At 42.5% G+C, this 24,297-nt stretch overlaps 2 protein-coding genes across 2 annotated transcripts; both read right to left on the bottom strand.

Annotated features, from left to right (window-relative positions):
• Nucleotides 1–18,989: 18,989 nt before the first annotated feature.
• Nucleotides 18,990–21,824, bottom strand: LOC141632188 (uncharacterized). The gene has a single exon (XM_074444755.1). It carries the CDS (start codon nt 21,822–21,824, stop codon nt 18,990–18,992), a length of 2,835 nt encoding a protein of 944 aa, XP_074300856.1.
• Nucleotides 21,825–22,027: 203 nt separating this feature from the next.
• On the bottom strand, nt 22,028–22,837 carry LOC141632187 (uncharacterized). The gene has a single exon (XM_074444754.1). The coding sequence runs from the start codon at nt 22,835–22,837 to the stop codon at nt 22,028–22,030; it is 810 nt and encodes a 269-aa protein (XP_074300855.1).
• Between the last annotated feature and the right edge of the window lie 1,460 nt (nt 22,838–24,297).

The following is a 24,297-nucleotide window of genomic DNA, read 5'->3' as shown; positions in this document are numbered from 1 at the left end:
TGGGAGCATGAAACAAGATGTTCTCGTTGTGTCAAACAAAGGGAAAGGTAAGGGCAAAGCTCAGGCAAACCTAGCAAAGAGGTATGGCGAAGTTCAAGAAGTCGGGTTCGGGTAAGAGTGGGCCTGGTGAGTCGAGCACCTCATCAGGCGCGACAAAGAGCAAGAATGAAAACATGGAATGCCATCACTGCCACAAGACTGGGCATTGGAGACGCACATGTCCTGTTTATCATGAGGACTTAAAGGCGGGTCGTGTTAAACCTGTTGGTATGTCTTCCTCTTCTTCTACTTTTATTCATATGATTGAGATTAACCACGCAAGTTACGGAACTTGGGTACTTGATACTGGTTGTGGTTCTCATCTGTGTAATCATGTGCGGGGGCTCCGAAACATCGAACCCCTCGTAAAGGGTGAGGTGGACTGCGTGTTGGGAATGGAGCAAGAGTGGCGCCATCTCGAAGGGGACATATGTGATCCAGCTTCCTAGCGGATTTGAGTTGTCTTTATATGACTGCTATTATGTTCCTAGTCTTTCGAAAAACATTATTTCGTTTACCGACTTGATAAACTTGGTTTTTCATTTGTAATAGAAAATAATACTTGCATTTTCTCATTACACGATATGATTTATGGCAAGGCAGTCTCCATGAACGGAATTTATGTTTTAGATCGGACCACCGAAATATTACACGTAATGAATAAAAAGTTAAAGGTTGGTGACAAAGATCAAACGTATCTATGGCACCGCCGTATGGGACACATTAATGAGAAACGCGTAAAACAGCTCATCAAACATGGAGCTATCTCGGCCTTTGATTTTCAATCATTTGGCACGTGTGAATCATGTCTCATCGGTAAGATGACTCGTATTTCCTTCAAAGGTGTTGGAATGCGCGGCTGCGACCTATTAGGACTTATACACACGGATGTATGTGGCCCTATGTCAATCACCGCACGAGAAGGCTATAGGTATTTCATCACTTTCACGGACGACTTAAGTAGATATGGCTATGTCTACTTAATGAAGCACAAAAGTGAATCCTTTGAGAAATTCAAGGAATACGAAAATAGGGTACAGAACCTATTAGGTAGAAAGATTAAAAACATGCGTTCGGATCGTGGTGGCGAGTATCTTTCTCACGAGTTTGATCAACACCTAAAGGACGGTGGGATTGCCCTACGGTTAACTCCCCTGGAACACCTCAATTGAATGGTGTGTCCGAACGGAGAAATCGAACACTACTTGATATGGTTCGATCCATGATGAGTCACACGGTTTTACCTGATTCATTATGGGGTTATGCTCTTTTGTCAGCCGCTCTAATACTTAACCGAAGTCCGTCTAAAGCTGTTGACAAGACTCCATATGAACTATGGAAGGAAACGGTCCCTAACTTGTCCTTTATACGGGTTTGGGGCTGCGAGGCTTATGTCAAGTGGAGACACGAGGATAAGCTCGGCCCGCGATCGGTCAAGACATACTTTATAGGTTATCCTAAAGGAACACTTGGTCATTACTTCTATTCGCCAACCGAACAACGCGTTTTTGTTGAGGCTAGTGTGACATTCTTAGAGAAGGAATTTCTCGAGAATGCAAAGAGTGATAGAACCTTCGACCTGTCGGAGATTCCAGAACCAAACACCGAGCAACCATTGGAGGAACCTGTTCCTTCAATCCCGGCTGCGGTGAATATTCCTGAGGAACCTAGGAGGTCGGGAAGAGTCTCTATTCCTCCGGACAGATACATTGGTATGGTCGAGGAACATGATATAGATGACGTTCTACTTCTAACGAGTAGTGAACCCACAACCTATAAAGGTGCCATGACTAGTTCTGACTCAAAGCTATGGCTTGAGGCCATGCAATCCGAGATGGACTCCATGTATGAGAACAACGTGTGGGATCTTGTTGACTTACCTGCTAAGGTTCGTCCCCTTCAATGCAAATGGCTTTACAAGATAAAGCATTCTGTGGAAGGTCAACAAGATATCTACAAAGCACGACTAGTTGCTAAAGGTTTCACCCAAGTGCCAGGTTTGCACTACGATGAGATTTTTGCACCCGTAGTCATGCTGCGTTCCATTCGGATTATCTTAGCGATCGCCGCTTTTCATGACTATGAAATTTGGCAAATGGATGTGAAAACCGCCTTCTTAAACGGCTTTTTGGAGGAAGAGTTGTACATGGTACAACCCGAAGGTTTCATTGATCCAATACATCCTAAGAAAGTGTGCAAACTTAAGCGTTCCATTTATGGACTTAAGCAAGCATCAAGGAGTTGGAATCATCGCTTCGACCAAGTGATAAAAGACAATGGATTTACTCGATCGGTCGAGGAACCATGTCTATATATCAAGTCGAGTGGGAGCAAGATTGTCTTCCTAATATTGTATGTTGACGACATACTCCTGATTGGGAATGACATACCTCTCTTAACTTCGGTGAAAGTATGGTTGAAAAACCATTTCCAGATGAAAGATCTGGGAGAGGCACAAAGAATTCTAGGCATCCGTATCTATCGAGATAGATCACGACGGATGTTATCTCTCGATCAGAGTCTTACATAGACAAAGTCCTAGAGAGATTCAAGTATGACTAACTCCAAGAAAGGGTTCCTTCCTATGGCTCCAGGGGTGCATTTGAGCCAGTCTCGGGCACCGAGACACCGGAAGAGAAAGAGCGCATGACACGGATTCCTTATGCTTCGGCTATAGGATCAATCATGTATGCCATGATATGCACACGTCCGGACGTGGCATATGCATTGAGTATGACAAGTCGATTCCAACAGCATCCAGGTGAACCACATTGGCTGGCTGTCAAGAACATTCTTAAGTACCTACGGAGGACTAAAGATTGGGCATTGACTTATGGAGGCTCTCAAAAGCTATGCGCAACCGATTCGCAGATGCTAGCTTCCAAACGGATCGAGATGATTCGAAATCTCGTCTGGATTCGTTTTTTACTCTTAATGGCGCTGCGATCAGTGGAAGAGTTCGAAACAAACTGTTAAAGCAGATTCTATGACCGAGTCCGAGTACTATGCCGCGTACGAAGCTACAAAGGAAGCGATATGGATGCGTCAATTCTTACATGGGCTCTCTGTAGTGCCTAGTTCGAATGACCCGATCACCATCTATTGCGACAATAGTGGTGCCATCTTCCTAGCTAAGGAGCCAAAGTCTAGCAACAAGTCTAGACATGTACAACGGAAAGCTCATCTAATCCGGGATTACGTGGAGCAAAAGGAAGTAGTGATAGAAAAGATTGCTACGAGATGATAACATGAGATCCTCTCACTAAAGCATTACGACAAGACAAGCATGAAGGGCATGTTAATTCCATGGGAATTAAACGTGTTCCTAAGTTGTAGTACTCTTTTATGGATCAGATTCATTCGCTTTTGTACTCTATACAACATCATCGTTTTGATATTTTATATATATTTTGTTTTTCATGTGGTTTTGTACGACAAATTTTGAACACCACAAAGTGAACTGAACGAACATTATATTTTTCAGTCCTTAATTGCCCACATGAGTGATAACTCGGCAATTATTTTGTAACGTTGGTTGATGGTGGGTTCAACGAGCCATAAGTCAACCGATTGGTGACCAATCACAGAGGCGATTTATACGGATATTTCGTAGGACACTATTGTGACATCGACGTGGAGTCCTAAATGTTTTATAACATTCCGTGCCCGGTCGTGGATAGGACCTCCATAGTGATCCTAAGAGTCGATTCTTTTGACTATCGATTGTCTCTTGAGACTACGGCAGATTTTGGGTGACTTTGGTTTCTTTCTCACGGTCATCCGTAACAGGGGGCCAAGTAGATTTTTTCTGGGTCATTTCATGCTGTGCTTAGATCGGAAGGAGTCGAGTTGAAGGAAATATTCAGCCTTTATCAGGTACTCGATATTTCTCAGGGCCACTCGAGGAGTCAGAATCGAAATGCATGGCCATGCTCGAATACGGATTCGTTTTATCAGTTAAGTTACTCTCTAGTCGGGAAACCACTCTTGATACTGATCGATTGTAAAATACGACCTTTGCGGATCCGGATCTGCAAATTGTTTTACATTGAGTGGGAGAGATTTTAAATGAATATGAGAATCGGTTATCGCACATACACTTGTACGGACAAGTGGGAGTTTGTTGGAGCTTGTGTCCTCCAGTTAGTGCGGATAACGTCATTGCACATGCACTTGTACGGACAAGTGGGAGCTTGTTGGGGTTGGTGTCCTTAACAGTTAGTGCAAGGACTCATAAACCTCTAAAAGGATCAAAGGGCATACTTTGGTATTATTATCAGTTGATCCACGTTTATCAATAACGGTTGGCTTGCTAGATAAGTTTGACGTTATTTTCATACAGATGGCGGTGATCAACTGGTCCCTAAAAGTCACACCTATAGGATACGTTCGAGAGATGTGACGGTATGAAAATACTGTCATGTAGATGCCAAGATTGACTAACCAGTTAGTCCGAGTTATTTGACTAGTAATTAGTCAAATATGTGATGTTGAGATATTATATTTAATACGGATTAAATATCATGGGCTAAGGCGAATTAACCAGTTAATTCGTAAAATTAAATATAAAACGATTTATATTTAATTAAATGTATATTGAATTTAATTATACAATATTGTCTTTGTCGGACATGTATTAATACTTCAACTAATACGTGTTATTAGTCGATGTATTAATAACCGATAACCGATGACAGTTTATAATACAAACCCGTCATATACATTTTAGCATTTGGCGAACTGGACCTCGAGCTAAAAGTAAGAGGAAGTGGAAGCCCACTTCCCCATGTATCCACTCGGTCCGGCCGAACCAAACAAAAGGAGAGACTCCCTCTCCTTTTGACCTAGACATTTTCACTTGAAAAAAAACTAGGGTTTTGGAGATTCAGCTTTCTCTGAAACTGAGATCTCACATCTCGAGAAAAACTCACATTCAGTTCTCCCAATATTGCAAGGCAATCGGAGAACACGTTCTAGCACAAGGGCATATCTCGGACAAGGTCTTGGGTGCAACAATTAGGAGGGAATCTGGTTTGATTTCTGTTCTTTACGCCGTGCATCAAAGGACCCGAGGTTGATTTCTATACATTAATCATTTCATTATGTTTTTCGTTTTATGACTATAAATTGTATGTTTAAATTTACGTTATAGTCCTGCAATTAAAGGGTAGTATACGGATATTAACCCACACAAAGTACATAGGATAAGGTATACAATTATTTATGGGTTTTTCTCACTTGTACCCCTGTGTTTTTTACTTTTCTTAGTTGTACCCCTCCCCTTTTAAAAACACCACTTATACCCTTGTAGTCTATTAATTAGTATGAACCGTGACCAAATTCCTGTAAAACGTCAATTACGTCCGTTAATTAATGAGTTGGCTTAGTAAATAGGATGACTAGGATGCTGATTGTGCATCCTCTTGTCAGAACTCCTTTCTATAAAAAATGATCAGAACTCTAGTGCTTAAAACCAGCCCTGTGCATCTTTTTCCCTAATTTCTTTTCCTCTCTTGTACTTCTACTTGATTTACTCTAAACATATAGATTTTTTACTTTCCCATTAGTCTTTGGACTGACCCACATAAATTGTACTTTTCCTCCCAACGACCAAAAACCCAGAAAATGGGTATATTATCAACACAAATTCTCATTTATGACAGGTAATCCGTCGCAAGCTTGCGACGGGTCAAGTATTATCCATATGGGAAAGATAAGACAAAAGCAAAATACTTAGGGAGTATCAATCTATTTTGTCATATCTATCCCTATGGGTATTACTTTACCCGTCGCAAGTTTACAACGGATATATCTGTCACAGACTCGCAAGAGAGACTTGTTGTATTATCAAAATGAAGAAGAAGACTAACATGGCAGCCAAAATGGGTATGTATATACACTTCATAAGTCTGTAAATTTCTAAACATTGTACATACATCTCAGTATCCCACAATCATGTTCATTATTGTTTGGAAGATTATGAGCTACATAGCATAAAGGTTTGAAAATGAATTAAAAAGAAATTTAACGGCAATTTGCATAACATATATTTCTAAAACATCAGTTTCAAAACTTAATTTAAGTTCACATAAAAAATGACGACTTATTGTCGTAAAACGACTTGAGACTAACTTATACTAAACAAATTACTAATCATTCTCTTGTCTTTCTCTTCGTTCCTTTGCTTGTTGCTCCATTGTTTGTTGGCCATTGCATTGCAGTTGTTGATGTCACATGGGTTGCATTTTTCGATGTTTGACTCGCTTCCCATAACAACTCTCTCTAATTCATTTAGCGACTCAAACATGTTTACTCTTGATCCCGTACTCATTTTGGCTTTGCGTTTGGAAAACTTGCCTTGCATTTCTCCCTTTTCTCTTGCAGTGTAACCGCCTTTACACGTCTTTGAGTTGTGCCCAAAGCACTTGCATTTCCCACATTTGATTGTGATGGATCGCTTCCCCTTCCTTTGCTCCCCTGGTTCTCTTCTCCTATTTCTCGAGGGTCTTCCTATTGATCTCCTCAAACTTGGAGGCTCTAACTCAGGAACATCAAATGTAGGCCACTGCTCTTTGTCAGGAATTGGGTAAATGGACATTGCATAGGCTGCTTTGTATCTCCTAACAGAATACCACTCACTAACATAATCAACTGGATCACGGTTAGCAAAAATAATTGCTCTAATAGCATGTTTGCAAGGTATTCCACTTATTTGCCACAACCCACAAGGACATGTCCATTTATTCAATGAAACATGAAGTTGAGTTCTCCCATCATGTACCTCATATTCACCTATGGTAGAATTATAAACGTGACATGTCCTTGAATCCTTTCTAAGAACCCTCAACATAGTCATGATATTAGGACATACTCCATCGTCTAGCCAAGAAGTAGCTGTATGTTGCCTCGTGGCATGTCTCACCATTGCAGTTCTTCTTACACCTGTATTAATAAGATAATTAACGACAAACTATTGGATCAAACAGAAACTACAACAGGTTTTAAGAAATTTCTCACCTTCAAGTAAACTCAACACCGGCAAGCATCTATGCACACCTAATGTGCTATTAAAACTTTCGACAACATTTGAAGTGTTCTAGTCACTACAAATTCTTGGATCGAACATGTGTTTAGCCCAATGTTCTTTAGCTCCCAAGTCTAAGAACCACCTAGCACAACCTCTCCCTCCATGTTGGACCACCAACTCCAGTGCTTTTTTGAATGTAAACTCAGAGGTAGCATTGACTACTCTCCAAAATAGATGGTGCATTAGTATTCCAGGATAATCGGATTTGAAGTTCTTACAAAGATGTCTCGCACAAAACCTTCTATAAGCGTTAGGCCATACAGTGTCTAGAGCAGGCTCAATACCCTAATAATTAAGAATTTGGAATCATAGTAAGAATTATATATTAGTCTTGATGAAAGGAAAAAAAGTACACTGGAAAGAAAAAAAAGTTTAGTAGAAAAGAGTACCTTTTGTCTATTAGAAATTATGGTCCAGTCGCTCCTTTTACTATCTTGAACAACTTGCTTCAAGTGCCAAAAAAAGTTTGACCAGCTATCTTTATTCTCCGATTCAACTACACCCACGGCTATAGGGAACAACTCATTATTCCCATCTAGTGCTACAGCAGAAAGCAGCACACCACCATGATTTCCTTTCAAATGTGTACCATCTACTCCTATCAGACTTCTACAGCCTGCCAATAAGCCATTAGCTTGAGCACTGAATGATAGAAATAGGCTTTTGAATTGAAGTGGCTTTTCTGGAGTTTCCATAACTGACCATGCACACATGGCAGAACTGTTAGGGTTGGTTTGCTTCACCATCTCACAATACCTAGGCAACAATTTATAACTTTCATCATGGCCACCGTTAATCTCTTTCAAAGCATGATCCTTCATCCTATATAATGTAGAAAGCTTCATTTGTAGCCTAAATCTATCCATGAGGAGATCTTGAATAGACTTGGCTGGGATGTCGGGGTTTGCCCTAATATCTTCCACCATTTTCTTTGCAACCCATGCTGCATTTGCCATTGGATTATGACTAATAACCCTTGAGCAGCCATGATCAGCCTTATTTATGGACTTTATTGCCCATGTTACACCATCAGGCAATACACTTGCATGTATTCTCCAATCACAATTGACAGTTGCGCACTCAGCCGTGTACCTCATGTTGTCAGCCTTAACAACGATAAGGTAAAACCCTTCTTGGATGCAAAAATCCCTTAAAACGTCTTTAAAATGTTCTTTGTCCATGAAAAGCATCCAAGGCCTAAGTCTAATTGCACCAAGTTCTTTGTTATCATACACTTCACCATTGGCATACAACTTAGCAGAGTACCCTTCATCATCTAAACTCCATTCATTCTTTTGAAAAGGAACATATCCATCGTCAACAAATTGTAAAGATAAAACAAGTAAGTTGTCCTCTGCCTCTAAATCAGTCATAGCTTCCTCATCAACAATTACATCACTATTATCAGATGGCTCATAAGACATATCTGTAACACCCCCATACTCCAAGTGCCTTACCAGGACCACTCAGGTATGAAGACATCACCATCTCGGTCGCCCGAGGTATGATAATCAAATAGACAAAACAGAAACAATGTTTGTTATAAATAGTTTAATGAATAAATACAATCCTCAAAACCAAACCAAAGTACGATACATTATTCCAAACTATCTGTTCTCAACTAAAATGTAAATAAATGCTAAACTACAGCGGAAGACTCTATCGTCATGTCGTGGCCATCCCAGCCTATCCCAGACTCATCTCTATACTGTTCAATATCCGCTCACCATCCCTGAATGGATCACCGCAGTTTACAAAACAACACCGGGTCGTACTAATCACACAATCAATATAGATAACAATAATAAGGCAAACAGACAGCTGAACTGTCACACACACACACACACCACCAACTCCCATCATCTCAATACCGATCGTCCCTTTGGACCACCAGCCCGATGGGGGACCGCAGCCGTTCCCACCTAAGCCCCGCTCATCGTACGAGCGATAACCCTGTCCCATTAATGTGCACATCCCCTTCCGTGGCGGGTTCCACGAAGGGCGAAACTAGGGCGTGAAGTCACTCCCGCAAGTGACCCCACTCAGCCGAGAACGCATCTCGAGAGCCATAGAAACCAATCACAATCACAATCACAATCACAATCATCATATCAAACAACTAACTACAAGACATCACCAATTTCCCATTATGGGACTAATGCGAGTAGGAAATCCTACCCGGAAAGCATAACACGCAGACGGTATCTACATTGTATCAAAACGGCTCCTCTACGAATTCTCCTCCTATCATACAAACACATAAAGACTACACATCACAAACTACACACCAAAACCCCTAATTCCCAAATTAGGGTTTCACCAATCTTAACAAAACATTATAGAAATTATATTAAAAGCTTACCCTCGACGCAAGGAATCCAACGACACGAACTACGATATCTTAACCGACCGTCGAACTCCGGGAATTGTCAAGAACGCGATTAGGAAGAAGAACTAGTTGCTTTCTCTCTTAAACAGGTTTTAGGTTTTGTAAAAAGTGATTTAAAACAATGACGAATATGTTTAAATACCTTAATCGCGTAATTAACAAAACCCGAGAAAACTCCCCGTAAAACCGGACACTCGATCGAGTACCCAAGGTACTCGATCGAGTACCCCCTTACTCGATCGAGTACCCCAGCTACTCGATCGAGTACCCAACAGGTCGAAACTATTTTATTTCGCAACTTGCCCATACTCGACAGAGTAAGGGCTACTCGATAGAGTACCCCAAGACATATAAATACGGAGTATTACAGTCTTCCCTCCTTAAAAGGAACTTCGTCCCCGAAGTTCAAACCACTACTAAACAAAGGTACTCCCATAAGCCTCCCGACTCGGAGGTCAAACAAAACACAACGTAAAGCATGATACTAACCCAACTTATCCCGACAAACATACCGACACAACATATAAAAGGTGTATAAAACTCTTAAAAACTCTCGCGATCATCTCCTACCCCCCTAAAAGAAACAAGGTTACGTCCCCGTAACCATACATACCTGATCAAAAAGGAAAGGGTAACGCTCTTTCATGATATCCTCTGCCTCCCATGTAGCTTCCTCAGTCTCGTGGTTAGACCAAAGGATCTTAAGCAAAACTGTCTCACCACTCCTAGTCTTTCTAACCTTTCGGTCTAGGATCTGCTTAGGCACCTCAAGGTATGATAAAGACTCATCAAGCTCTAAGTTCTCTGCCTCCAACACATGTGACGGGTCACTCACATACTTCCGTAGCTGCGATACATGAAACACATTATGCACTCTATCCAACGCAGCTGGTAAAGCCAAACGATAAGCAACTTCCCCAACTCGCTCTAAGATCTCATAAGGCCCTATAAACTTCTGACTTAGCTTGCCTTTCTTCCCAAATCTCATAACCCCACGCATCGGAGACACTTTCAGAAGAACCTTGTCCCCAACCCGAAACTCTATGTCCCGACGATGTAGATCTGCATAACTCTTCTCGATCGATCCGGGCTGCTCTCATCCGTTCCCTGATCATCTTAATCTGTTCCACCATCTCATGCACCATCTCTGGTCCTAAAACCACTGCCTCAGCACTATCGTCCCAACAGATTGGACTCCTACATCTCCTCCCATACAAAGCCTCAAACGGTGCCATACCAATACTGGTGTGATAGCTGTTGTTGTAAGAAAACTCTATCAAGTCCAACCTCTGCTCCCAGCTACCACCAAAATCCATCACACAAGCTCGCAACATATCCTCTAGAGTCTTGATTGTTCTCTCAGTCTGCCCATCTGTCGCAGGATGAAATGCTGTACTCATCTTCAAAGCTGTTCCCAACGATTCCTGCAACTCCTTCCAAAACCTTGATATAAATCTCGCATCTCTGTCAGACACTATGTCCTTAGGGACTCCATGCAACTTCAGCACGTTCTTTCGATAGGCCATAGCCAATTGTGCCTTAGTCCACGTATCTTTCATTGGAACAAAGTGAGCTGACTTGGTCAGACGATCCACTATCACCCAAATCATGTTGTTACCTTGTTGACTCTTAGGCAGACCCACAATGAAATCCATGGAAATGGATTCCCACTTCCACTCAGGCACCTCTAAAGACTGAATCTTACCTTGTGGTCGTCGCTGTTCCCCTTTAACTCTCTGGCATGTCAAACAACGGGACACAAACTCAGCTGTCTCCTTCTTCATCCCAGGCCACCAAAACGTTTTCTTCAAATCTTTGTATAGCTTGTCTCCACCTGGATGAACTGAATATGGTGTGCAATGCGCTTCTGTCATGATCGTCTTTTTCAACTCCTCATCGTTAGGAACACACCACCTACCATCAAACCTCAAGCTACCATCTGTATGAATGGAAAACCGGGACACTGTCCCTTTCTCTACTCCAGCTCTCCACTCCACTATCTTAGGATCCAAAGCCTGCTTATCCCGAATGTCATCATAAAACTCCATATGTACTTTCATATCACCCATAGCATCCCCTTTCTGCATCATATGTATCCCAAAGCTCGCTACCTCATCCCTCAGCCTCATCAAAGATAGAGCTGTACACAAGGAATGTACACTCTTTCTACTCAAAGCATCAGCAACAACATTGGCCTTCCCTTCATGGTAGATGATTTCCATGTCGTAATCACCAATCAGCTCCATCCACCTCCTCTGTCTCATGTTCAACTCCTTCTGCGTGAAGATGTACTTGAGACTCTTGTGATCAGAAAATACCAAAGATTGCTCCATAAAGGTAATGTCTCCAAATCTTGAGAGCAAACACCACTGCACCCAACTCCAGATCATGAGTAGGGTAGTTCTCCTCATAAGGCTTCAGCTGCCTAGAAGCATAGGCGATCACTTTACCATTCTGCATCAACACACATCCCAACCCATTCTTCGAGGCATCTGTATAAACCTCGAAATTCTCGCTCCCTTCAGGCAATGCTAGGACAGGAGCTGTGGTCAAACGTTCCTTTAAGGTTTGGAACGCCGTCTCACAACTCTCATCCCAACGAAACCTGTTCTCTTTCCTCATCAACGCTGTCATCGGTCTAGCTATCTTGGAGAAATCTTTCACGAACCGTCTGTAGTATCCAGCTAAACCCAAGAAACTCCTAACCTCAAGAACATTCTTGGTGCTTCCCACTTTGTCACAACCTCAATCTTTGCCTTAGGATCCACTGACTACCCCATCTTTAGAGATTACATGCCCCAGAAAATCAACTTTCTCTAACCAGAACTCACACTTGGACAGCTTAGCATACAACTCGTGATCCCTCAAAGTCTGCAACACGATCCTCAGATGCTCCTCATGCTCCTCCTTAGTCTTAGAGTAGACTAAGATGTCATCGATAAACACCACTACAAACTGGTCCAAGAACTGCCTGAAGATCCTATTCATCAAATCCATAAACACTGTCGGCGCATTAGACAACCCAAACGGCATCACCACATACTCATAATGGCCATACCTTGACGTGAAAGTTGTCTTTGGTATGTCCACCTCTCTAATCTTCACCTGATGGTACCCCGACCTCAAATCAATCTTAGAAAAGACGTTGCACCACTCAAGGCGATCAAACAGGTCATGTATCCTTGGCAAAGGATACTTGTTCTTTATCGTCACACGGTTCGCTCCACCGTAATCTATGCATAGCCTCAAGCTCCCATCTTTCTTCTTCACGAACGTAATGGTGCTCCCCAAGGCGATACACTTGGTCTAATGTATCCCTTCTCTATCAAATCATCCAACTGCTTCCTAAGCTCCTCCATCTCCTTAGGACCCATACGGTACGGTGCCTTAGAGATTGGCCCCGTCCCTGGCTTCAACTCAACGGTGAAATCTATCTCCCTCTTCGGTGGCAACCCCGGAATCTCCTCCGGGAAAACATCTGCAAACTCTCCCACTTTGGTATCTCATCAATCGCTTTGGACTTTCTATCCGGTCATCTCTCACATGGCATAAGATCAAAGGACATCCCTTCCTCAGATACGACTTCAAAGTAACAGCTGCAATCAACTTAACCTTGGGTTTGACTAGAAACCCACGATAAGACACACTAACACCCTTAGGACCTCTTAGGGACACTTTCTTTTGATGACAGTCTATCTTAGCTTTATACTTTCCTAACCAATCCATCCCAACTATCATCTCAAAACCATTAAAAGGAAATTCTAGCAAGTCTACAGGGAAATCGACTTGCCCAACTATCAAAGATACATCTCTAAACAACCTCCCACACAATACAGACTCACCCGAAGGTATGAAAACTTGCTCCCTAACAGACTCATATACTCCCAAACCCAACTGTTTTACATGACTCGAAGACATAAACGACTGAGAAGCCCCCGAATCAAACAAAACAAACGTAGGAATACCATTAACAAGGAATGTACCGGTGATAACATGCGCATCTTCCTCAGCTGCCTTCTTGTCCATCATGAACAACTTGCCACATCGGTCTTCCGCCCACCTCCGGGACAAGATCTTGGGCGATGCGGTCGGCTTAGCACCCGACCCTTGATTGTTGTTGTTGTTGTTCATCGGTGTCTTCTGATAAGAATTACCGCCGTTGCGGTTGCCTCCACTCTGGTAGCTCTGACCTCCCCGGTTTGGCCATGATCCAGCTGGTCTGTTGCTCGCAAAGCTCTGTGAAGGCCTCTGAACAGATCCCGGTGAACTCGTGCACTCATGTCTCTTGTGGCCTACACCACCACAACCAAAGCAGGTCACTCCCCAACTATTACTCACACTCCCTCGGCCTCGCCCAAAGGAAGTCCCAGCACTAAACCGAGACCCAGAAGAAAATCCCTTAGATTGATTGTGGTTGCCTTTCTTGAAATTAGATTGGCCACCACCCTCGCTCTCAGACTTCCTCTTCTCTCCACCTGACCTCTCCTGAGCCATCTCCACTAGTCTCTCAGCTCTCCCAGCCCTCTCATACGCTTCCTTTACATCAGTAAGGACTCCCACGGGTAACTTATCCATAATTTTCGTGGTTAGCCCTCTCTCAAACCTCAAAGCCAGATTCTCCTCACTCAAACCCATATCCTCAGCATATCTAGATTTCTCATTGAACTGTCTGTAGTACTCGGCGACAGACATCTCAGCTGTCATCTTAAACTTATCAAACTCTTCCCTCAACTTACTCCTCACATGCTCCGGTACGAACTCCTTCCTCACAGCCCTACGAAACTCCTCCCAAGGTATAGCAGGTAACCCTTGGTTGGTATATATCTCCTTGGCACTCACTTTCACTGAATCCCACCACTTGCCAGCTGCCTCCCTCAGATAGAATGCAGCCTGATCCACTCTCATCTCATCAGGACAGTGAACTAAATCTAGTATGTTCTCCATCTCCCTCAGCCAACTATCAAGAAGGTTAGGCTCCTCAACTCCCTTGTACTCCTTCGGGTTAAACCTCGCAATATAGAGGCTGACTTTAGCATGGTCAACCTCCTTCTCCTTATCCTTATTCTTGTCCTCATTCACTTTCTTTAAGGTCTCAGTAAGAGCATCTTGGTGTTCTAACATCTTTACGATGTCATCCATGGTCATAAGCTCTGCTCTCGCGTACAAAGCATTTCTCTTTGGCGGCATCTTGAAACTATACATATATAAGAAAGGGTATATATGAACATACGTACTAAACTTCAAAACAGGAAAACACGCTGCCCAGAACCTACTCGATCGAGTATCCAAACCCACTCGATCGAGTGACGGGCTACTCGATCGAGTGCCCCCATGTACTCGATCGAGTACCCAAACCGAACCAAACGGACTTTCGATCTCTAACCCACTCGATCGAGTATCTAGGCTACTCGATCGAGTGATTTTCTACTCGATCGAGTACCCCTAGTTACTCGATCGAGTGCCAAAACGCGATTCGGAATCAAAATCGCAAAAACCCACCCGATCGAGTCGGTCCGCTCGATCGAGTATCACTAGTACGTAAGAGCTACCCGCATATTACGTCATATGCTAACATGCTAACCTTATAAAATCACATGATATCATAATAAATATGCTACGCATCTATTCTGCTATCAACAAGATCAATTCATCATGCTATTAAAGCCACATTGTAAACATCCAACATGTTATTCCAACATCAAGTCCACACATTTATTACTTTCTTTCACATTCTCAACTTCCTACTTCAACACCAACCAATCAACACACTTCATCACTTTGTTGCACAAGTTAATCAAACACACAGATGACTCGACAAACACTTTCCCCATGTGACCGGTTCAAAGTTGTAGGGCGACCCCCGCGACTTTAGGACGTCTCCCAAGCCTTTGCACTAGCTCCTACAACTTTTACCCCGGGTTCATTTTAATTGACTCCCTATGTTCATTAAGTTCATTGGTTACAGGTTTCAGGATCGTCGCTCTGATACCATTTGTAACACCCCCATACTCCAAGTGCCTTACCAGGACCACTCAGGTATGAAGACATCACCATCTCGGTCGCCCGAGGTATGATAATCAAATAGACAAAACAGAAACAATGTTTGTTATAAATAGTTTAATGAATAAATACAATCCTCAAAACCAAACCAAAGTACGATACATTATTCCAAACTATCTGTTCTCAACTAAAATGTAAATAAATGCTAAACTACAGCGGAAGACTCTATCGTCATGTCGTGGCCATCCCAGCTATCCCAGTACTCATCTCTATACCTGTTCAATATCTGCTCACCATCCCTGAATGGATCACCGCAGGTTTACAAAACAACACCGGGGTCAGTACTAATCACACAATCAATATAGATAACAATAATAAGGCAAACAGACAAATTGAATCACACACACACACACACACCACCAACTCCCATCATCTCAATATCGACCGTCCACTTTGGACTACCGCGATGGGGGACCGCAGCCGTTCCCACCTAAGCCCCGCTCATCGTACGAGCGATAACCCTGTCCCATTAATGTGCACATCCCCTTCCGTGGCGGGTTCCACGAAGGGCGAAACTAGGGCGTGAAGTCACTCCCGCAAGTGACCCCACTCAGCCGAGAACGCATCTCGAGAGCCATAGAAACCAATCACAATCACAATCACAATCACAATCATCATAACAAACAACTAACTACAGCACATCACCAATTTCCCATTATGGGACTAATACTGAGTAGGAAATCCTACCTGGAAAGCACAACACGCAGACGGTATCTACAGCTGTATCAAAACGGCTCCTCTACGAATTCTCCTCCTATCATACAGCACATAAAGACTACACATCACAAACTACACACCAAAACCCCCAATTCCCAAATTAGGGTTTCACCAATCTTAACAAAACATTATAGAAATTATATTAAAAGCTTACCCTCGACGCAAGGAATCCAACGACACGAACTACGATACGAACTGACCGTCTGAACTCCGGGAATTGTCAAGAACGCGATTAGGAAGAAGAACTAGTTGCTTTCTCTCTTAAACAGGTTTTAGGTTTTGTAAAAAGTGATTTCAAACAATGACGATCGAATATGTTTAAATACCTTAATCGCGTAATTAACAAAACCCGAGAAAACTCCCCCGTAAAACCGGACACTCGATCGAGTACCCAAGGTACTCGATCGAGTACCCCCTTACTCGATCGAATACCCCAGCTACTCGATCGAGTACCCAACAGGTCAGAAACTATTTTATTTCGCAACTTGCCCATACTCGACAGAGTAAGGGCTACTCGATAGAGTACCCCAAGACATATAAATACGGAGTATTACACTATCAGTTTCAGACCCATCAGAGTCATCATCATAATCAACCCTGAACAACCCTCTACTAGCCCTTGGTATCCTTTTACTACTCTCTTCATCGGCATTTTCCACCCTACGACTCTTAGGAACATAAATACCCTTCAACTTAGCTGTAGCTTTCGGTATTTTAAAGTTATGTCCACTGACTTCTGTTTGGCTTAGTCTTACACTTCTCTTTGGGGACAAAGAGGCATCGGTGGTAACGTCAATGAACATGGGTTTTCGTACTTGCAATTTCTCCCTATTACAATTCCTAAAGGAAGAATTAGAAATTTGCACATTTGGAGGGGATGGCATGGATTCCAACATAATATTATCAAATTGATCAGAAACAACAATAGATTGATCACCCTTGCCACAATTATATTTATCACCCTTACCATAATTATTTCCCCTCAAGTTCCAAGCCATTAAAAGAACATCAGACGGAAAACTATCACAAGCAATCCATATATCAACTGATTTCTTCCCAAAATACCGATTAAACATTTCCATCAAATCCTTGTCATTATTTAATGTAACGGATTTCATATTAAAATTGTATGCCAGTGTCGGGTGAGTTGGTAGAAGCATCCCATGCTTTTCTGCCTCATCGTACATGTCATTGATCACATCAATAAGTAAGCATCTATCAGTATCTTCTACCCTAACGTCAACTGAATCACCCCTAAAATGCATTTTCAGCAAAAGATTATCCATTCTGCAATTACCACAAAAGTCGTTTCAGACGTACACAAAATCACCATAGCTGATAAACACAAAAAAAAATCTAATTTTATAAAGGCAGCGTAATTAGAAAATAGTTAGGGCAAAAATTATAAGAGGCAATTAAATTAAAGACTTACATAGAGTAGATGAGAAGGATATTGCAGTATGTAAATGAACAAAGAAAGGGGAAACACGGTGGAGTAAGGAGGAAGTTGAAGGGACAAGGAAATATAGGGGTTATGAATTCTGATTAACCAAAGTCATGGGGAAGAAGGGTTTTAAATGAAAAGGGCACAATTAACATCCTAATCATCCTATTTACTAAGCCAACTCATCAATTAACAGACGTAATTGACGTCTTACAGGAAATTGGTCACGGTTCTGACTAATTATAGATTACAAGGGTATAAGTGGTGTTTTTAAAAAGGGAGGGGTACAACTAAGAAAAGTAAAAAACACAGGGGTACAAGTGAGAAATATGTAAAAGTCCTTCTTGGGATGAAATATGGAAAAGTCCATAATCCCCTCTCTGATGGTCAAATATGGAAAAGTCCTTCTTGGTGTTTTTATGAAATATGCTCTAACAAATTATCTCACCCGTGCTCCAGTCCATAATCCCCTCTCTGATGGTCAAATATGGAAAAGTCCTTCTTGGGATGAAAGTAACTCCCGCACAATACGATAACAAATGAAGCAAACCGATCTCATTAAAAAGCATCAATAATGATAAGAGAATTAAGCTATGCAACTTTTCGTAAGATACTAAATAATATTTCGTACTCCGTATTAACATAGAAGTACTTTTTACGTGGTAATTTGCTATGATATGATTATCTAATTATGATACAATTATTTATTCCGTATTTATACAAATGCTCCTAATGTATTTCTTCGTTAAAAGATAGGAGATAAAAATTTCTAAACTAATGAACATTGTTAGAGCATCTCCAATGGTTACCCAAAAAGACTTGTTTGCAAATAAAAAAAATTTCAAGCTACTTGCTTAACCATTGGAGCACTCCCATTGAACTAGCTTAAATTGAGCAACTAGCTCCATGGAGCTAGTAGCTCAAATGGTCCTACAACAAAAATCTGCCAACTAAACTAATACACGTGGAAATAGGCATGAAGTACAATTGCATTTTCAGAAATGTTGTTGTGCATATGGGCCCATCTAAACCACAACACTAGTAGCTTACCATTGTAGTAGTTTCTAGCTTAAAAATTTTGTAGCTTGAAAATCTTATGTGGCAATGGTAAGCTAGTAGCAACTAGCTTACCATTGTGGATGCTCTTACTCCAATAAATATAAATATATTTTCCAGAGTACCAAACAAAGAAATAGTCTTTTTTTTTTTTTTTTTTTTTTTTTTTGCAGCTGTAAAGAAAATCTACGCAACACCTAGTCACTCACAGCTCTTTCCGCAAGAGTATGAGCAACCTTATTAAATCTACGAGGCACAAATTTAAACGATAAACAATGAAAAAAAGGAAACAAAAGACGCATGTCTTGAATGACACCATCAATGAGATGGTGTTCCTTCTCTAGCCCAGCAATTTGATGGAGAAGTTGAAGACAGTCCGAGTTAACCTCTAGATGAAGAATCCTCTGCGAAAACGCCCACCTCAACACATCGCGGAGCCCTAGCGCTTCAGCCTGAAGTCCAGACTCCGCACAAATCCTTACACCTCGTGACAAAACTGGGCTACCATCATACCCATAAGCCACCCACCTGATACCTACATGACCCATAGACTTCCACCCCGCATCCACCATTACCCTGATGGCCTCACACCCTCCTCTTCCTCCTACCACAAAAAACGGTCGTCCTTCTCTTAGTCGACTTAGGCCATCGCGGCATAAGTCGACCTCCACACCTCGTCTTTCCTTGTTCCCAATATCCAATGCCCTCAAGGCCGTCTCCACCAAACAAGACCATATACCAAAGAACATTTGAGGGTGGAACTGCTCCCCCTTGAAAGAAATATGATTATGCACCAGCCACAGACACCATAAAGTAGCCAAAAACTTATTGACCTTAACCTCCGCATCCTCCAGTCTCCTCAGATAGTTTATCCAGTTAATGATCCAGTCCCCAATTTTAACGTGGTCACTACCAAATGTCCGGATTCCAAGATCAGAGCAAGCCCAAACCCGACGAGCGATTTGACAATCACGAAACAAATGAGCGCCTGTCTCAATAAACCCATCAGAAGCCAGACATAGCTTACAATTGGGATCCACCCCAATGTTCCTTCGTACAAATTCAGACCCAAATGGCAGTGAGTTTGTCAAAAGACGCCACAAAAAAACCTTCCAAGTATTCGGCCCTGGTAACTTCCAAAGAACTTTCCTGCAAAAACCCACTCCTGTCCCATCAAGCCGATCCCGATCATTAGTGGTACTATAGTTCCTCATAAAATCCGCAAAAGCCACCCCATAACCACTCTTAACAGAATATATACCATCACTTGTGTGTTTCCAGAAAACCTTGTCATGAACCTGCGAAAGACATAGAGGAATGGCTAAAATCGTAGCCACTGACTCCATCGTGAACAAGGATTGAAGGAGCTCTACATCCCAATTCCCATCCAACAAGCGTAAGTCCTTCACGTGTAAGTCTTTGAACGACGTATTTTCCGGTAGCATCGCGAAAGAACTCGGCTCCGGCCTTTCACCGTTCACCCAACAAGAATTCCACACCGCTAGATTAGAATTAATCCCAGGTTTCCATGCAATATTATCCAAAATGAGCTGCAACCCATAGCGAATGCTCCGCACACCCCAAGAAACATTATTTCGTCTTGAAGGTTCCACTCCCGGAGACCATCCCTCACGGCCAAACAATTTGGCTTTAAAGACCTTACAAAATAGCGTTTCCTGTCCCGAAATAATCCTCCACGCTTGGTTGGCCAACAAAGCTTGATTCAAGCACTCAATATTCCGCAACCCAAGTCCACCAGAGCTCTTCGGTAAACTAAGAAATCTTCTACTACACCAATGAGTACGCCTTCCAGAGTAACACCCAGCCCACCAAAAATGCGCCAGCATTGAATTAATCTTGCTAGTCACACTTACCGGTATTTTGAACACCGATAGAAAATAATTTGAAATATTTGATAGGACGGACGAAACCAAAGTTAGCCTACCTGCTGGTGACAGAAAAATCCCATTCCAAGATGAAACTCTCTTCGAGACACTCTCAATAAGCCCTGCAAAAATCTCCTGCTTTGAACCCTGAAATTCCGTTGGTAAACCCAGATATTTCCCAATTCCGGAATTGTGACGGATATTGAGCACCTGCAGACATTCCTTAGCCTGACTCAGCTTTGTGCTTGGACTAAAAAGAACTCCTGACTTGTTGTCATTGATCCTTTTCCCCGAAGCCCTGCAATAAGCATCCAATATACCTTTTAGGCTATAAATCGATTTGTTAGAGTCTTTCAAGAAATAGACCGCATCATCCGCAAAGAATAGATGCGTCAAAGGCTGAGCATCTGGACATAATCTGATGTCGCGCAACGCCCCCTCATTTTGTGCTTGAAGAACTTTCCCGGACAACACCTCCATACATAGGATGAAAAGATATAGAGATAAAGGATCCCCCTGCCGAAGACCACAAGTTGGCCTGAAAGCTTCCAAAGGTGAACCATTAAGGAGAACCTCATAAGACACCGAAGAGACACAATTCATGATGAGCTGAACCAGATTTTCAGGAAAGCCAAACTTTCTCAGTGTTAAATTCAGGAATTGCCATCGCACTCTATCATAGGCTTTACTCATATCCGCTTTAAAAGCAAATTTACCATACTTTCCAAATTTATGCCTATTAACGACATGAATGGCTTCATGCGCTAGGAGAATATTGTCACTAATCAGCCTTCCAGGGAGGAAAGCATTTTGGAACTCCCCCACAAGCGAACCCATCACCTTAGCCATCCGGTTAGCTATACACTTTGTGACAATCCTCATGAAAATATTACAGAGGCTAATAGGTCGATAATCCTGGACCTGTTCCGGATTATCCCCCTTAGGGATTAGAGCAATAAAAGTGCGATTGACCTCTCTCAACACCCTTCCGGAATTAAGCACCGAAAGCACAGCCTTGGTGAAATCAGATTTAATCATCCCCCAGCATTTCTGGAAGAAAAGCGCCGGAATGCCATCAGGACCCGACGACTGCCTTTCGAACCTCCTGAGCGGAGAAAGGCTTCCGTAACCAGTCCGCATCATCATTTGTAACCTGCTTAGTAATCCCCGCAAAAATCTCATCCTCAGCATCCAAAAAATCCAGACTTTCCATTGCGATATTCTCCGTGTCTGCTTTGTAAAGTTCCTTAAAGTACCTCTGGAAAGCAAAACCCACCTCCCCCATATCATACAACCAATTGCCCTCATCATTCCGAATTCCATAAATAAAATTCCTACCCGCTCTCCCCTTAACCCAGTTTAAAAAAATATTTCGTACAAGCATCACCATCAATGGTCCACCGCAGCTTTTCTCTTTGTTTCCAAAAACTAGCTGCTGCTCTAGCAAACGCCCGTACTTCTTCATCAACCTTGGTAAAGTCCTCATCCTTTCCTTCCCTTATAGCCAAGTCCATGCCCTTTTCCAAACGTAAATCAAAATCTTCCCATTTTTGAGACCACTCACTTTTCTTATCAAGAGTCCATGACTTCACTCTCTGTCTTACCAAAGCCAATTTTCTAACAGTTCTGAAAGCCGGAGAACCCACAATATTTACAGACCAAGCTTTCCTAACTTCCATGAGACACTCCTCATGTTCAAGCGCCCAAGAGTCCAACTTATAAGTTTTCCTATTCACATTTTGTACAAGATTAAGATCCAATTCGATTGGTGCATGATCAGAGATCTTTATCGGATAATGTTTCAACCCAGTATTAGGGAAAACCGTAAACCAATCCTTAGAAGCTAACGCCTTGTCAATTCGTTCATACACACGATTGAAACCTTTCTTATTATTACACCAAGTAAAACACGGTCCTTTGAAGGGAATGTCCACAAGTTCATTTCTTACCTTCCATTCATTAAAAACCGCAGCACCCCTAAGTGTATTAGAATTGAATCCCCATTTATCACATGAATACTCTACTTGATTAAAATCTCCGACTATTAAAAAAGGATGATCAAAAGAAGTGAGATACCCTTCCAAATCGTGTAACACCGAAGCTCGCATAGAAGCATTCGGAGCCCCCATAAAAAAGCACCAAATACCACAAAAGCCCATTATATTTCGCAATACGGAGGATGACAAAATTCATACAAGAGTAGACATGGCTTATTTTTTCACCACTACGCCATCCCACCCATAACCCTCCCGATGCTCCTATAGCATCCATTCCAGCTGACATTTCAAAACCAAAACTACGAAACAAAGGGCTAATCGAACTAACATTACATTTAGTCTTCATAAGAAAAAGAAAATCATAATACTTCTTACTAAGAAGCGCTCTTATCTTAGGAATTGTAGGGGAGAGCGCATTACTTAGCCCCCTACAATTCCAGGCCAAGCTCATCATGGTGAACGAGGAGGTTGTGACGGCCCAACCTCCGTAAAACCATCAGCATCAGCAGCATTAACAGATGACTCAGAGGAGTCATCCAACACCAATTCAGGTACAGATAGGGGAAAGCCCTTTCCCACAGCTCCCTTGACCATGAATACCCTTTCCACTACAAAGTCTCTTAGCCAAATGAACAAGATAGAATTTTTCACTCTCAACTGAGTCAATAGCAGCAGCAGGAAGCACCACATCCTCCACAGCCGTACTGCACTTCCTCTTCCTTGCCCCCCAAATGACGTCCCTCTTAGCCTCCAAATTATCAGATTGGTGATACATATCAGCTGTCCCCATAAACCCATCAGACAGTCCAACTCTGACCTCTCTTCCTTCATCCATTGCAGCAATGAGCTTAGCAGAAGGGCGGCAAGATGAGGACATGGGAAAGCCACCCTGAGGAGAAGACATGGTCTCTTCAAAAAGCAAATTTTTCATTTCCATACGAGCAGTAACATCCCTGACTTCAGCTGCCCTAAGAGGGGCAATCTTCTTGTTCACAGCTTCCTCAACCGCATTCAGCTTTTCCTCCATCAGAGCAATTCCAGTAGAAGAGAGAGTAGAGTGCACCCTGTCCTCCCTGGCACCCACTCCACTTCCTTCAATACCAGTGTCAGCTCCAATCACCCCATCACCCCTTTCATCAGTAACAGCACTAACACGCATATCAGAGGTGACCTCAGCCGCCTCCTCAGAAGTGGATATTAAATTAATAGCACTACAATGATGGAACTCAGAAGACTCATCAGAAGAGCGACCCAACATGGCTGGATTCAGCACCCAAGAACATGCAGGGGGGCCCAGGTCAGACTCTGAATCAGAGCTAATAACAATAACCTCAGTAGAAGAATCTTCCAAAGGAGTACCCATATCCTCATAGGGAGAGCCCAACTCCATGTCAGTAGAGCCTTCCTCCCCAGGTCCAGGCTCATGCCCAACTCCTTCAGGATAATGGTAGATGATTGGCAGGCCCTGAGGTGGGGGATCAAAGGTCTGATTCAGACCACGATGGTCATCCTCCATTCTTGCCCAGTCAACATCACTCTCCACCCTATTCAAGATGGCTTCCTGGATTCTTAAATCACGGTCCAACCCTCCCCTTGAACTACTAGCCCCAATATAGAGCAAG

The sequence above is a fragment of the Silene latifolia genome, chromosome Y, assembly GCF_048544455.1.
Source record: "Silene latifolia isolate original U9 population chromosome Y, ASM4854445v1, whole genome shotgun sequence".
NCBI classification, from domain to species: Eukaryota; Viridiplantae; Streptophyta; class Magnoliopsida; order Caryophyllales; family Caryophyllaceae; genus Silene; species Silene latifolia.
Note: the sequence above shows the minus strand (reverse complement) of the source record. Positions and strands in the feature narration are given on the sequence as shown.

Excerpts from the sequence above, each read along its gene's own strand:
- LOC141632188 (XM_074444755.1), bottom strand. The coding sequence starts at position 21,824 with ATGATGATGCGGACTGGTTACGGAAGCCTTTCTCCGCTCAGGAGGTTC.
- LOC141632187 (XM_074444754.1), bottom strand. The coding sequence starts at position 22,837 with ATGGGCTTTTGTGGTATTTGGTGCTTTTTTATGGGGGCTCCGAATGCT.